Genomic DNA, 16088 nt, shown 5'->3' with positions numbered 1-16088 from the left:
CTTCAACATCCGACTTTGGGTGTGCCCATTATATGTATTCCTCCCCTTCGTTCTGCCAACGCGTCCACGAGCGATTCATGCTAACAATCATCCATACAGAAACCACAGAGAACGTGGCAGGTATTTTTCGAGACGCACGCATGAAACGTTCCTCCAAAACAGGAACAACATTAACAACGCAGCAAACTCCACAGCCCGTCAATTACAATCTCCTCAGCTTGCACGAAGTACTGCAAGTGGGGGTTCTTTTGCCGGATTCTGAAAGTGCTTGGCGATCTTTCTGTACAGAAATGTACCTTATCGTCCATTTTGGGGTCGGTCATACCTGTCAAAACGCACGCGACTTCTTCGGGTGATCTGTGAGGGATGATTGTAGCGATATGATTGGTTGGATTGGTCGACAAGGTACTACTTTTTGTGATCATATGCCATCGTCACGCGTATTCACACTACCAGGCATTTATGCCCTCACACACATATCGAAGGAATCTATATATGAAAATTCTAATTACAGGAAAATTGTTGGCTCCAGCGATTCAGAAAAGTACTTGCTATCAACTTAAAACCTAAGACATGCGTTTGAATCTAGCCTGTTTTGTTAATCGCTACTGCATCTTGCATGGTTCAAGTCCCTGGAATCAACTCGCAATGATATTTTTGACGACTTTTTAGAAATCTTTTGTTCCGCCCCGCATTTGGGTTCTAGCAGCATCTACGATAAGATACATGGTTTAAGAGTAATTTTGGCGCATCGTGAGGTCAAATATAACTACACCGGTGCTCTAAAATTGAGTGACATTTTTCGAGCCCTGGAAATGATATCTCCTCCAAAATACCTAGACTAAATCGAGATTCCTTAGTTTTCATTATTTAGGAATGCCACGGAATTCTTTCCAGAATTCTTAGAAAAATACTGAGCCTCTCCTGCCAGCAGTGCTTAATTGATAATCTGGCCAGCTGGTCATACGTCACAAAAATCGGGGTGAAAAACTGTATCCTTGATTAACTGAGTGTGTTTCGTGTTTCATATGTTTATCTATACTGCCAATCTATTGGTCCTACGCCTGCCAGCTCGAACTGGGTAGAAAAGTAGACTAGTCTCAAGACGTCCCCTTGTATTGACGTGCGCTTGTCTCCCCCAATGATTCCAATAGTTCCAACACCACTTCTGGCTCGTATTTATGCCATCCTGTTGTAAACGCCGTTTCCCCAGAAGAGAGTCTCCAATATATTGCATAAATATGGGTAACGTTTCCGAGAGCTATTCGTTGATCCGATTGCCGCCGCTACCGATGTATATGCCCTTCTTATATATATATATGCACTTTGTGGGATTTTCGCCATAAACTATTTTTATGAGAGTAATTCCTACGAAAACTCTTTACCTTTATTTCCGTAAAGAGTAATAGAAGCCCTCTCTTTGTATTGGAATAATTCTTTTCGGACAGTAGCCCCCATAGTAATTTGTTATCGCTAGATATCATCCCCACTGCTCAGCTGAAGATCAATAGCGTCTCTATAAAGAAACATCTGCAGGATGACCTCACGGCATGAACACGACCATCGAGCTGACGGTTTCCTCAAGCTTACGCCCCGGATACGTGTTATCTTTTTCATAATAGCAACAACGGAATTTAGAGCGAAAAGCCGACCACGAGCAGGCTTTCTGCATGTCTGACTGGTTAGCATAGTGAAAAGATATTGCCGTAATTCATATTGCCATCAGCTTTCTGTCCGGTTCATGCAGCTCAGGTGGTGTGCGTCATTGAGTTTGGTGCTTTCAATCGAATCAAATCATGACACACACTGAGCTGAGGCCCTCCATATCCTACGAGAGAGGTCACAATGGTATATAGCATTGATAAGAGATATGCTATCATGGCGCTTGGAAGCTGCGACCTTTTGGGTAGCTACAGTTGTTCTGCAAAAGCTTCCATGGTGGGCCTCAACTTGCTTTAATAGAAATAGAAAAAGGGTGTCCATAACCTCCGCCACTCGTGAGGCCTAGCTATGACCACAGTTAAACAACTGCCTAGTTAAGCCACGGCGATCTTTTCTTATTTCCTTTTCCCCGTAGTATAGTCCTCTTTCTGTTCCTGTTAAGATCATGCTATGGCCGAACCATGGACAGACGTACCTAGCCGGAAGTAATGGCATGTATGGTGAGCTGAGCTGAACTCGGAGCTTGGATGAACTTTTGGAAGCTATACCCAGACTAGCACAACGATGCATCCAGTGCCGTGAGATCCTCTAAATCCCAACACTAGACTCAGCCAATTTGGGTCAATGATGCCACCGGGATCAATGCTGGAAGAGTTATTGATTGGACTTTCCATGTCTGTGTGGTTGGGAAGAATGCTCTGTAATGTGTAGTAGGGTTAGGGATGCCAACACAGCCAATAAGAGGTCTTGTGCATCAGTACCTGCTCTGCAGATGCTGTTTACAGACATGGTTAGTGTTGATGGACGCAAACCATTCTCTAGGCCCTAGGGCCAGTTTGTCAGTAGCCCTGAGTCATATCCATTACCACCATACCCGCAAACCCCCGCTCCCAACGGACCATAGCAGCGTTAGTAAGTGGCTGTATGCATCTCATACCAGCCACCCGGCGCAGACCACCACCACCACATTACTGCACCCAATCTCTTGTCCCTCCAAAGGGCAATAGCAATCATATTATTGCATATCTTGGCGCTACTCGAGGCCCACCAAATGTATCGATTCCTTATTGACAATTACCAGAGCGGATAGCTGCCGTATTTTCTCGCCCTTTCCCAAACAATGGGGTATATAACGGGTACTACGGGTACCTTTTTTAGCGCCAGATGAATTAACTGGGAGCTCGCTATAGCGGCTCATTTGGGGCCGGAGTTTCGTACCCTTTGACGCAGGAACCCTGTGGAATTTTGGGGATTAAGGAAGTGGCATGTACATATGTCAGGGTAGCGGCTGCCCACACGTAAAGTAATATCCTTTGGAGGGCGTATGTTGCTGGATGTGCTTGAATACTTGGGCGTGACGGATGGGTAAAAGGATAGACATATTCTATAGCTAAGAAAATTTAAGGAGGGGCGAACATTAGTGGTGTGTGCGACATTGGAGACTTTTTCGACTTCTCTTGGCACTAGAGGCTCTGTGTCATGACCGGTCACTCGACCACTATGTGCCAAGACATTCTCTTCTGCGCTAGCCACTTCCAAGTAAACTTCCTGCCCCCATTGAGTGGGCCTGTTGGAATCAGGCTCTTGAGGTTAGAATCTTGACAGCACTCCTCCTTTACCACTCTCGGCGACATCCATCGTGGTCGATATTTTGGCCTTCGTAGCTACCGCCCACTCACCCACCAATATTTGCTCTAGAGTAGGGGTCTGGCCATTTGATTCTTCCTACTCGGCGCGTTTTCCCCAGAATCTCCATAAGACATGAGGGTAGAGTAAACAATCGCGACTAGTAGACTCAGTTACAGATACCGCTTCTCTTCACGGTGCATCTCGCGCCAGCCATGGCGGTCGTTGGTTGCTAGCTGGCATATTTGTTACTATTTGTGGGATGCGGCTAGACCTGTTTCACGCCAAGCCCTGTTTAGCCGCAACTACTACTCGTACAACTCATGTCAGAGATTTTGAAATGCCCATTCTTCGGTCCATTGCTTGGCTGGCGGTGTCTAGGCACGTCTAGAGTATGTTGTGTAGACCTGTACGCTCATTGGCCATGTTTTGCTAACCGCCTGGGGTTCGGCAAGTCGGTGGCTTTACGGGCCGGCTGGGTGGGTGCTGATCTGTTAATCCGTTGGGTGGGTGTTGTTACACAAGTCGTTGCTGCAGGCCAGCACATGGCGCGCGAATCTTGTTGGCGTTTGTTTGATGTTCGGCGTCCCTGCAGATGCCTGTTTGGGCATGCAGAGACTTCAGTGTCTTTGAGTTTTTGTTCTGTGACAACCGGAATTGAAATTGGAATGGAATTGCCCTCATGGCCCGTATCTCTTGAAATTACTGTAGTTACTCGAAGAACACATGTAAATACACTACTTCTGGTATTGAATGTCTAGTGATGGGACTACCTTAATCCCTGCTGCACTCGCTCAGTAAGCATATCTGTGTTAAACTCCAGCCCTTAAGCTCTCACACTTCTACCCCTGCATCAATCTGCAGTCGGTGGCTTCGTAGCAGCCCGGGGTTGGTGGGCGCCGTCAAGTGCAGCCCGCAACTTATGCAAGGTCCCACCTCAAAAAATCATCATTTCACCACCTCCTCCCTCACTACCCGCTACATAACCTTCGTCCCCAACATCCATCCCCATCCACATCCCCCCCATCCCCGAAACTTCCAATACCCCAAATTAATTTCTAAAAATGCACTATCCAACCCTCCTCCTCACCCTGATGGCGGGCTCCACCCTAGCCGCCTTCAGCTTCAATACCGCCGTCACTGAAGGGTTCACCTTCGATGGCCGCTTACCCACTACTGGGGTCTCCTCGGCCTGTAGCACTGCCTATTCGGCATCCATCGACTGCGATGCCAGCTTTCTGCAGCTTCGTGACTCCACCGAGGGGCCTAGTCTCTTCACCAAAGCTGGCCTCGAGAAGGTTTGCACCACTGCGTGCATTGATTCGCTCAATGCCTGGGACAGAAAGCTGCACCAGGAGTGTACCGACCAGGATAAGCTCTTTGCTGAGGAGCAGATCCTCGTCTATCTCAGCACTGCTCTGGATGGCACCTACCTGATCCAGGAGAACCTGTATTGGCCGTTCTGTCTCAGGGACTCGTAAGTTTGATTGTTTGATCATTAATGTGTGATGATGATGGGAGCTAACTAGTTAATAGCACCACTGGAACCTTCTGCTTGACAGACACCAACCTTCCCGAGTGGCCGACTCTCGCAGCCGCCAACGACGCCTCCGCCGTGAATGCCTTCTGCGGTAGCGACTGCCGCATGCAGGAGTCGTTCCTCATGAACCTCTACTACAATGACTATGACCTCGTCGATGCCGAAGCCGTGTGCTCAGGCCTCAACGTCTCCTCGCTCCCCATGAGTGTCAATATGGAGACTGCCTTTGGGTCCGTACCTTCTTCGCAGGAAGGTGTCGTTGGTAAGAATACTGGTGGGAAGATCCTTGGCGGGGATTACAGCTGGGAGTTCCTCATGAAGGGTGCTAGCAATGCGAATTCTGCAGTGGGCTCTGCAGCGGGCTCTGCAGCGGGCTCTGCAGCGGCTGGAGGCGAGGCGAAGGGGGTAGCAATGAAGGCCGAGGTTTCGGGGGTCTTGTTTTTCTTGGCTGTTGCGGGTGCGGGTGTGTTGTTGATGTAGAGTGTGCATTTCTACATTCTTTAGGCAACTATTTTCTTTTGTAGAGTCATAAAATGGAGTTTTGGGGTCTTAGGTTTTTTAGTTTCTACAATTCAGTAATATACTCTAATGTCAATCAACTTCTGAATAACAAAGTCATCGAATTTATCTGTGGTATGATCGGACAGGACATATGAAAATCAACACCACAGGTATCGTACCAAGAAGTAAGAAAGAAAAAAAAAAGCTTGAAAGCTCAAAATCCCTCGATCCAGATGTCAATGATCAAGAAAACAGGATATTGTTCCATCAAGTGTAGTGAAATGGGTGGTCAAGCAATACATCCTAATGGCGCATAAATCTTTGTAGAGAGATTCGAAAGGCCAGTATGGACGTAAAACAAGATGGTGACACTTTTTTCTTAAGGCTGGAGTCGAGAAGGGCATCACTCATGGGTGCATACCACGTTTCAGACGACTGTACCTTGGCGCCGCAGAACATGAGCGAGTAATGTATGAAGTGATAGACTGCACGTCAATAGGTATTACCTTTATGCAGGTACTCTACTCTACTGACGAAAAGTAATGTTTTTCAATTCGGTCGGTAGTCCTGTTTGAAATCCTGTAAGCCTAACTGGATGTACATAAGTAGTTAGTAGATCTGAACAGATTGGCCAGATGAGTACCGAATATTATATTTAGCATTAGTTGGTTACCCAGATTAAGACAATATTGATAAGGTCTACTACATCTAGTTAGGAGCAGGGCTGCTTAGGGGATAGCTGATTCTTTCGCGTGGGATGAGGGGTATTTGGGATGGGTGGGGTAGGTACATTGGGGAAGAAGGTTTTGGCGGTTGGGAGCTGCCAAGGTGAGGGGAGGAAATGATTGGAATATATAATAACCGTGTACCAAGCCGTAGGGGGGAATCATTATGAATTATTCCAACCAAAATGTCGGGACCGGGCTAGTACCTCCTTATAATGTAGGTTACCTTAATAGATGACATACTTACATAGCAAGACTTGACTGTAGCAGGTGGCCCTAGAGGACAAAGTACTGGATAGCTCATCCCCGGAGGCAGGATACTGTTTTCATCTCCGCGAAGTGGGATATGATATCCTGCAGTAGAGGGATGACCAATCCTCTCAGGTAGGATGTGATATCTTAACTATTGGGTACTACCCTTCGATTTGCTGGATGAGATATCCTTTTTCACCGGGATATGATAAGATATCCTTATCTAAGGATTGGGGGTGGGCATGTTCTGACTGGTAGGGGATACCCTACCCTTCGAAGGGGATAACATCAAGAACTTAGGTTTAAAAAAATGGAGCTTAGGGGAATTGAACTTACACCTTGCCGATTAGGTATAGCAGATGCTACTAACTATACTATTGGTTCAGATACAAATCTAGTACAAATTGTCGCTATCAGCCTCAGGTTTAAAAATTCGACAGCCAAAAAAAAATCAGATTTATCTAAGTCCAAAACTACTAGGGAAGCGAAATACTACTAGCAGGAGAACACTTTATTCTGTTTGAAAATTCGTATCCTTCTGAGAGGATATAAGATTATATCCACAGGAAAAGATAAGCTATCCCTGAATACAGTATCCTATGGTAAAGATATGTATCCCCTCTACAAGATGAGCTGAAAAATATATCCCTCGGCGGAGATAGTTTATCCAAATAAGAGCGAAATCTCCTATTTTAGCTACTTGATGTTTGGGGATCCCAAAACGCCCAAATGTCTCAAACTTATCCTCCCACGGGATAACCTATCCCGATTTTCGGGATATGCTATCCCGATTCCTAAGAAAGTTTGTACCCTAGGGGTGGGTCATGCTCATGGACTAAGTTCTTTATCTTACTTAATTGCGCTAGTATTGATTTACACAACCCATATATTATGTAGGTGGTAGTACTAGTAGCTATTAAATAATCAACTACAACTACAGAAATTTCCTCTACTGCATATCCTCCAACGTCGGCAGCATCCTCTCATACATGATATCTGTCCTCATCGTATACTTGGTCCCCGCCGTCACCGGCTCCCCCGAATGGATCAACCCCTGGTGCTGAAATATCAAGACTCTACCCATCTTTGGTTCGATATCCAGACATTCTGAATCTATGTCTAGGCTCCGGGATAGGTAGTTGTATGGCAGAAAACGCGTAGAGCCACCTTTGACGTCTTCCTCGGTATCGCCTGAGGAGTTGAGGTATAGGTGTAGGGTTAGGAAGGAGCGTTCCTTATCGTCGGGGGTGGCATAGGATCCGTCGCCGTGGGCTGTGAGAGTGTTAGTATAAATTCTTTAGTGGGATAGTTAGTGATATCTTACGCTTAAAGTACTGATCCTTGGTATATCTCAAAAACCGAAGTCTCTCATTAAGTCTACTCACCCAATTAGCCAAACCTTCTCATTGACCTCTAACTCTCAGCACATCTCAGAACAGTCTATACATACCTTGTCATCTTCCACTTATAATTAAACCTCCCTGCATACGACGCAATATCCCACTCCGTCCCCTTCCCCACCTCCACCACCTCATCCAGATACGGCCTCACCCGCCCATATATCAGCTCGGCCAGCTCGAAATCGTCAATCATGACTCTAGTGCAGTCGCGAATATCCTTCCTCAGCACCTGGCTATAGCCCGAATTGATCAGCGCCTCCTTCCACCCGCCGCCCGTCAGCGCTGCGAACTGTAGCATTTTTTGGCACTCGGCGGGCGTGAAGAGGTCATCGATCACGAGTGCATAGCTCGCCTGCTTGCCGTAAGACTTTGCGAGGGGTGTGGTCGAGAAATCAATTCGCTCGGCGCGGGCGCCGGCGGGGGCAGTGGGGGTGGAGAGGAGGTCTGTTTTGAGGGTTTGGGCATCCATGGTTAACTGAGCAGCTTGTAGGGTGGTTTTGTGTGGATATAAGGTTTATTGGGGAAGCTTATCTTGAGGCCTATGGGGGGGAGTCTTTATAGATGGGCTCGGGCATCGCGGCAGTGCTGGGCCTGGTACTTGCAGGGCTGCTAGCTGCATGGTGAGGCTGAGTCTGATTCATATGTTTTTGTTGATCACTAATTTAAACACATTTACGAATAGTACGAGTGCTGCAAATAGGAAGCTCGTCATTGATAAAGGGCTCATAGCTCATAACTACTCCAGGCGCATGTCTAGTTAGCTAGAGCCAGGCGCCCGATAATTCCGTTCACTGTGAACAAGACAAGTATCCTGAATGGTCAATGACTCCAACACCGCCTTGACGTGCGCTAGTAGGCCATGGACTGATGTTGGATTAGGGTTAGGCTCGCCTATTCACCCCTGCACGCATGGGACTAGGTTAGGGTTCCTTCGATTCGAGTCATGTCCCGACAGGGTTACTGCATCGAGGATCATTGGTCGGGTGAAGCAGCCAATCGATCATTTCCACGCCTTGATCTTGGGACAACCCTAGCTTCTCACGAGTCTGCTGCCTTGCAGGGCGGGGCGTTCGCTACCGCCCTTTGCAGCTTGCAGGGTCTATCCGCAGACTATGCCAAATGTGTGCGATATTGGGTTAGGGTTTGGGTGTTTGTTGGCCTTTTCCACGTCGTTTCAGGATGAAATTTTTATTTGGTTTCGTGGTTTCATTTCAAGACATAAAAGTTATGTACGTATGAGTATTAGCACAAAAGAACGTGATGGTCATTTCATCCACTCCCTCACTCTCTCCCGCACTCATTTAGGATTAACCTCAGCCCAGCCCTCCTCGCATGCTGCTTTATTACAGGCAAAGGAAAGAAAAACGGAAAAGAGACATAAACCAAACCAAAATCACCCCGCTCTTCCTACCACAAGATAGAGGGTCAAGAAAAGATGGGTTGTAAAAGAAAGCCCTTAAATATTGTAGATCCTCCTCCGGTTCGGACCACTCCACCCCTCCAAGAGCTAAAATAGGCAGCTCAATAATGACCGCGAGTGAATAGAAAGAAATGGTTACCACGATTAAGATGATGACCCCCAAAGGAAAGCGCATCTTTTTGGATACAAATACACCCTCTTAGAAAGACTCAATACAACAAAAGACCAAGGGTTGCAGAGTTGCCGGATAACAAAGGATAAGAGCATCGGGTACAGGAGTGGACTGACAAGATAGCAACATAAATCTTTAATTTTTCAGGCCTGATACCTCTTTTTAAAAAAAATAAAAGGAAAGGAAAAAAGTTGGAGAAAAAAGTTGGAGAAAAAAGAGAAAAAAGAACGCCCATCCAATTCAAATCCACTGTATCAGCTTCAAGTAAAGAAAGGGTGTTAAAAAAAAGAGAAGTTTGACTGATGATTCGAATTTATAAGGGCGAGATGCTAAAACAAAAAAGAGCGTGTATTCAAGCTCAAGATCCTCCCATCTGCCTTTCAATTATCTTCGCGAGAGCATCTGGGTCGTTCTGTATCTCAGGGTTTTCAACAAGAATCTTGTTGATCATCATAAGCTGATTGGCATCCATGTCTGGGAAGATTTGAACAAGATTCTGGGTCATTTCCGCCAATGGTACAGGGAGCGATCCTGGGGCCGGAGAGGGCGTAGGATGTGCATTGTGGCCAGAATTCGGAGGATACGATCCTCCATTGTACGTAGTGACGTATTGTTGCTGATGAGCATTGGGACCCTGATAGGCAAAGTTATGTTGCTGCGCCTGTTGAGGAGGTGTATACGGCGTTCCTTGATGGTGCATACCTGACGGGGTCGGCGCGATCGGCGTATATGGGGGTGCAGCATCTGAAGCACGATGGCGCATTTGTGTATAAGGAGACATGGATGCAGAGGCATGCGTTGGGGTCGCTGATGGTAGGCCCACGAGGTTTCGAATAACGACAAATATGACGATTAGGAGCTTTCCCTGGCGCCCGTTCTGGGGGATACTTGAGGCCGGGTCTAATACGTTGAACCAATCTGGGAGACTGTCCTTCTCGTCGACGGGAACAATATAGAGATCCTTAATGCACTTTTGCAAATGCTTCCCAACAACTGCATACCTATCCCTCTCCTTGAAATAATCGAAAAGCTTTTTGAACTCTGTTTGGGCCATGCTATCTGTGGGAGTGAGAGAAACCATAACAAGAGAGCTACTTTTCGAAAACTTCTGTCCGCATAGATATTCTGTTGCACGATCATGCTTGATGCGGCCATCAATGTGCAGAACATCGGTCAACAGATCAGACCATTTAGTGTTTGCAACATACTCTGGACCTCCGACTAGTGCAGCTGTAGCAGATAGACTTGCAATTCCATTCATTTCTACGCGTCCTTTCCATTCATCCTCCTCCTCTTCGTGGCGTGGGGAGTAATGGTCATCATCTGACATGGCACTTGCTGGGGAGTAGGGTGGTGTGGCATCACCATCATCATCTTTAAGAAGCATATCAATGTCCTTATCAATCTTGGGGTCTGTATCACGGGCTGTGGCTGGAACCGCTGGCCTCATAGCCCTAGGAATACGGTTCGTGTCCGGTGCTTCAATGTGATCCCAAACATTCTCGATGCTGAAATTTCGTCCCCTTTCGGGTTTAGCATCCGCAACGGGAGGTCTGGATGGAGATCTCAAAACCTCATCATGATTCTCGGGTGCGGTGACTGGGCTCTCAGTAATTTCAACGGCAATAGAGGGCGATTTGTCGGCCATAGAGACTGTTGGTTCATCGGTGGAATCTGACCTACGTATGATGCCGCCGGGTGGAACAAGGCTATCCACGTCTTGATCCGTTGGTTCGTTGTCCTCGACTTCACCAACCAATTCCTCGCCTTTATGTGTCCTCCGGATTCGAGGTCCAGTTTCCGTAATCAAAGTGTTATGCTTCTCTGATTCTAGACGTATCTTCTGCATTAACTCCTTTAACTCCTTCGACGCCATCTCATCTGTTGTCATGTGCGCCAGTCTAGAGGGCTCCAAATTCTCCTTCAACAGTTCTTCGCTCAATGAAGGATTGGCGCGGAGGTTGTATGCAACGCTCCTTACTTTCTTGGTGTATTCAGGAGGCAATTCGCCCCCTTTGAAGAACAATAGATAAACATGGTGCTCCACTTGTAATGCAAGTCTTTCGCAGAGTTTATTGATTGTTTGGCCTTCAGCCAAGATCAGTTCGTTTTCAGAGACGAGGGGACTGGCACGCTCAATGAGTGGCGTCATCAGGAAGTTCGCAACCTTCCGACGGCCCTCGTTTCGAAGTTCGTCAATAGTCTCCACAAGCTCTTTCTGAGGTGTATTATCCTCCGTTTTCTGCCTTTTGATTGGCGGTTTTGCTATGGAGGCTCTTCTGGGCGACGGCTTCACATCCTTGGGGCTGGCATCTACTGCGATTGCCGATACGCGGCGTATTCTCTTGTGCGGTTCCTGGAAAGATTTTTTAGTAATAAATACGTGTGTCGGGTCATGAATATATACCTCGTCTTCATGCTTGTATTCTCCATCGGAATCGCCCGTAGGCTTTCGCTTGAGTGACTTTATTGATCGAGTAGAGTCGCGTCGATTATCTCTCCTGTTCGGCTCTTCTTTTGTAGCGGAAATCGGGGTCTGTGGAGTCTAGAAAATTTAAGATATTAGTCTCTTGTGTAAAAAAACGCCCACTGGGATCTTACCTGAGGCTCCAGCGAATCCTCTATCACTTCTTTCACAACCCCATTCCCATTACTCTCAATGGTGTCTTTGGCAGGAGATAATTCCATGGACACTGTCCTCTCGCGATCTTCTGTCTCTTCTTGCTCCTCCGGCTTTTCTTGCGCCACTGGCTTTTCTACCGTCTCTAGTTTATCTGGCTCCTCTGGCTCCTCCTCTGGCTTATCCGGTTCCTCCTCTGGTTGTTCCGGCTGCTCTTCCTCTGGCTCTTCTTCTTCTGGGTCTTCCTCTACTTTCTCTAAATCCTCTGGAGGTTTGTTTGGGATGTCTTCCTGCGCACTTTGCGAAATGTCGATATCCATTGGGTCATCCTGTTCTACAACCGGAGAAGGGCTTCGTCTCGGCATCTCCATCTCCGCTACAACCTGCTGCTTCTTCTTCCTCCTTTGTACCGGTTTCTTTGGCACAGGTGTATCACTTGGCGCAGGCAATTCCGGAAACTCTGAGGCCGGGGCAACTTCACTTTTGGTGGGAGTTGGTTCATTTTTAAAATTCCTAGCTGGCGTTGAATCTTGTTTCTGGCCTCTGGCCGGTGTTGAATCTTTCTTTCCCTTTCTCCTTGCAGTTGGCTTCTTTTCCCAGGGCTTTTCTCCCTTCTCCAATTGATTCAAAAGGACTTGGTGATTCTCCGGTCTGCAGACCTCGCAAAAGTATTGCTTTGGGATTTTCTTCTTGGGAATCCCCATGCACTGGGTATGCTGCCACGCTTCACACCCTTCGCACTGGATCATCATCCTCGAGTCATCCTCATCCTCCTCCTTTGCTCCACAGACACACCGAATGATATCATCAGGCGAGCCGTTGGTATTCTCCTCCTCCACAGTCTGCGACCTGTCAGGTGAGGCTCGTTCTTTCGCGGGGGTCTTCTTTTTCGCTTTCGACGCTTGGCCTGAAGCGGGCGCTGGCGACGCGCTTTCGAGCCCGATATCAGAGAGGCGGTTGTTGACACCCTTCGTAGAACGAACGCTACGTCGTGGCTCTGTCAAAAGCGCGCCAGTTAGCCATGTACATGTCTTTAATTGCGTGATTTGTGTGGGGAAAGAGATAGATAGATCTGATGGGAAGCCTGAGTCGGCGGGGAGAGGGAAGTTGTTTGACGGAGGCTTACCAGCCATGATCGATTTTTTATATTTATTTACCGGAGGGCAATACTAAATCGGCTTGCTTTTCTCTTCTCTTCCCTGAAGATATTTTGTCTAACGGTGGAGTTTGTTGTTGGTGATGGCCCAACGGCCAAATTTTTACACGAACCAGGCTAGCGCGCGATATGGAACCCTCGGATGCAGTGGGATGGCAGAAAGTGCATACACAGTTCAAGGAATACGAATCGGAGGAGGGGGAGGGGAGAATAAAGGAGCAGAGTCTAGGGTTTTCTTTCAAGTCGGGCGGTGTAGTCAGGCAATACCCAGCAGTTCTGTGCCTCGTCTTCTCGCCTCGTTCTCACGGTGGTCTCTCACAAGAAATCTTGACTTCTTCTTTCTCCCCGTGGTCTCGTGACAGACGACCAGCCTCTCCTTTTTTCTTGGTATCTTTATCACGAAATGCTGGCAGCGTGTTCCGTCTGTCTGTTCCTATGACGACACTTTTCTGGGCTTACTCTCACAGGCAATGATTTCGGAAACTTCTTCACTTGTAGATGTTGTTATGATAGGCCGTGAAGTTTTGGGCGACGGGGGAAGTTGAGGTGGGGGAGGGGGAGGGAAAAGCGGAGGAGATGACAGAACGTCGAGGCGGCGATCAAACGAAAAGGAAGGACGATGATGAAAGAAACAAGAGCACTGTCTCGGCAGCTCGCTCTCTACGCGCTCCCTGCGTATACTAGAGCACACGTCACGAGAGGCTGATTGTGGTGTGACCCGACATGCTTGGCGATGTGCTGCCCCTTCGAAATTCCATAGCCTGGTTGGATACATCCATACCTTGCGGTGAACTCCAGCACTCGTCAACCATCTCATAGTATTTCAAACATTCCTACGCATACCAACCGCTATTTCCACAGCATAATACACTGTTCTTGCTCTCTCTTCTAGTCTAATCCTCGTACCTTCTTACCCACAAAGCATTTGAAACTTCACAATGGCCGATGTACGCAAACTCCTCCAAGCGGAACGCCGACTCCGGGAAACAGCCAAATCCAAGCCCGATCGGCCAGTGCCAGGCAATTCCCGCGCCTCAACGAAACGATCCCTTACTGAGCTTGATGAAGCTGTAGCAGAAGCCACAAAACGACCAAGAACCACAAAACCCTCCAACACGACTTTCTACGATGCAGATGGTACAGAGGCAGTTAAAACAGCTAGGGGTGACAACACATCCCCACAGAATCAAAAGGAAACTGCAGTTGTAGAAAGGGACGACGCGTCTATGGCAGGGGCGTCGGACACTAAAGTCAACTCGTCAACACTGCCGTCAGGCTTCTTTGGAGCAGGATCGGCGGTACCGAGTAACGCACAGGTCGAGGTGGATGAGGATGAGTGGGCCGCCTTTCAAGCTGATGTAGTGGAACCTGTCGCGCCCGTAACGTCCTCAGTCATGGTCATTGAGGCGGCGCCGACAACAAACAATCCTGCGGCAGCTGCTCCTGACGAACAGGACGTTGTGGATGACTACGCCAGGGGAGAGGAAGAAGACGCAAAGCAGAAGCTTCTAGATGAGTTTGAAGAGATGGAAGGGCTGGAGCAGCGGGTACTGCGTCTGAAGGAGAGACGAGAAGCGCTGAAGAATAAAACTCCCGTAGGGATGGAGTTGGCGGTAGATCAGGACGATCCAAGCGCCGAAGAAGATGATGATGATGATGATGAAGAGGGCGACGACGAAGATGATTTCTTCCGGGTTAGAGGATCATAGGTTATATATGTAATCTGTGGAAAAGCCGTTCATTTTTTCTTTCTTTTCTTTCTTCTCCCTGGGGTGGGATAATGGAACGGATCTCCTCCCCGTTCCGTTGTTTACCAAGATATCCTTTGTTCCTGTAATAATAGCATATTGTAAAATATAGCAAGTCTCGTTAGTCGGCGGATATGCAATACCTAATATTGTTGAGAGATACGAGCGATATCAAGAGTTCACTTTGTATCAAATTCAACTCTCGGGATAAATTTTAGAACACGAATGATTACAGTTTAACAACGATCCATGCTAGAGGTTGCCAAGCAAAACCAATGATGAGACAAGACACTGTCAAGAAAACGTGCAGATCATGTTGGTTGTCACCAATAAACGTATGTAACCCTTATGTACTGGGCGGATAATACCGGACAAGATCGAGATGATTGATTTTCATTTCCTTGTGTCCGCAAGATAAACATCTTGATGTAGGCACCCCGTCGATAGACTACATGTAGTAGGTAGGTGGCTGCCTCGGTCATATTAAGCTTCAATGTTTGGGCCTCTTTCGAAGTCTTATCTACACACGATGCACCCCAGGCAGGCCGGCACAGTTCAATCCAGTGCGATGATAACAACAGGTAGATAAAGGCTTATCCAATGTTGACTAAACAACAAAGTCCGACCCCGAAATCGGATTTTCTTCCTGATTTACCACGGACATGGCACTTCGATCCATTATATCCCTTAAGCTCCCCGGATTCCCAGGTTATCATGTAACTGGTAGGTATTGCATGCTCCACCGTGTCAGGTATGGTGCGCGCACCACTCTTGGCCCAAGCTTTGGCAGGTTTGGTTGAAATGATTCCCTGTCTGTCAAGTTGTCCTGATCAGGCCAATAGAAGGTTAAGACACTGAATACGAGAGGTGCTAAGAAGCTAGAGACCCCAACTACTGCTCCGTCCAATTTACCGATCGATGTAGGCGCTGCATGTGAAGCGAGTGATCACCCATGATCCCTCGCGAAGCACACCGGTCTTGGCGATCTCCCTAGAGTAACTGCAGGAACCCTTACAACCCCATGGCGGATCAATAAATCTTGGCTCTCTCAACCTGCAGCTCACCGGGAACGGCGGGTTTATTGCCCCCTCTTTTTTTTTTTTTTTTTTTGCTTCCTTCACTCCCCTTGCTGACGACGACCTATACCCAGCGATCACCACGTAACCTACAGAAGATCAAGTTGTAGAACATATCAGTCTCGAACTGGTGATTGCCATTTGTTTACCCCGCACGGGAGCAAGTGAGGATGGCGGACACTGTAGCTGC

At 47.6% G+C, this 16088-nt stretch overlaps 4 protein-coding genes across 4 annotated transcripts; 2 read left to right on the top strand and 2 right to left on the bottom strand.

Annotated features, from left to right (window-relative positions):
* Positions 1 to 4352: 4352 nt before the first annotated feature.
* Positions 4353 to 5308, top strand: H6S33_000546 (uncharacterized protein; the record flags this gene model as incomplete). The annotated part of the gene is made up of 2 exons (XM_044831935.1): positions 4353 to 4765; positions 4825 to 5308. The coding sequence occupies 2 exons, from the start codon at positions 4353 to 4355 to the stop codon at positions 5306 to 5308; spliced, it is 897 nt and encodes a 298-aa protein (XP_044700105.1).
* Positions 5309 to 7255: 1947 nt separating this feature from the next.
* H6S33_000545 (uncharacterized protein) lies at positions 7256 to 8175 on the bottom strand (the record flags this gene model as incomplete). Its single annotated transcript, XM_044831934.1, has 3 exons — positions 7256 to 7578; positions 7631 to 7683; positions 7757 to 8175. 3 exons carry the CDS (start codon positions 8173 to 8175, stop codon positions 7256 to 7258), a joined length of 795 nt encoding a protein of 264 aa, XP_044700104.1.
* Positions 8176 to 9656: 1481 nt separating this feature from the next.
* H6S33_000544 (uncharacterized protein) lies at positions 9657 to 13051 on the bottom strand (the record flags this gene model as incomplete). Its single annotated transcript, XM_044831933.1, has 4 exons — positions 9657 to 11654; positions 11706 to 11843; positions 11900 to 12915; positions 13045 to 13051. The coding sequence occupies 4 exons, from the start codon at positions 13049 to 13051 to the stop codon at positions 9657 to 9659; spliced, it is 3159 nt and encodes a 1052-aa protein (XP_044700103.1).
* A 961-nt stretch (positions 13052 to 14012) lies between these two features.
* H6S33_000543 (uncharacterized protein) lies at positions 14013 to 14783 on the top strand (the record flags this gene model as incomplete). The annotated part of the gene is made up of 1 exon (XM_044831932.1): positions 14013 to 14783. One exon carries the CDS (start codon positions 14013 to 14015, stop codon positions 14781 to 14783), a length of 771 nt encoding a protein of 256 aa, XP_044700102.1.
* Between the last annotated feature and the right edge of the window lie 1305 nt (positions 14784 to 16088).

The sequence above is a fragment of the Morchella sextelata genome (genome assembly GCF_020137385.1).
Source record: "Morchella sextelata strain SCLS chromosome Unknown scls_1, whole genome shotgun sequence".
NCBI lineage: Eukaryota > Fungi > Ascomycota > Pezizomycetes > Pezizales > Morchellaceae > Morchella > Morchella sextelata.
Note: the sequence above shows the minus strand (reverse complement) of the source record. Positions and strands in the feature narration are given on the sequence as shown.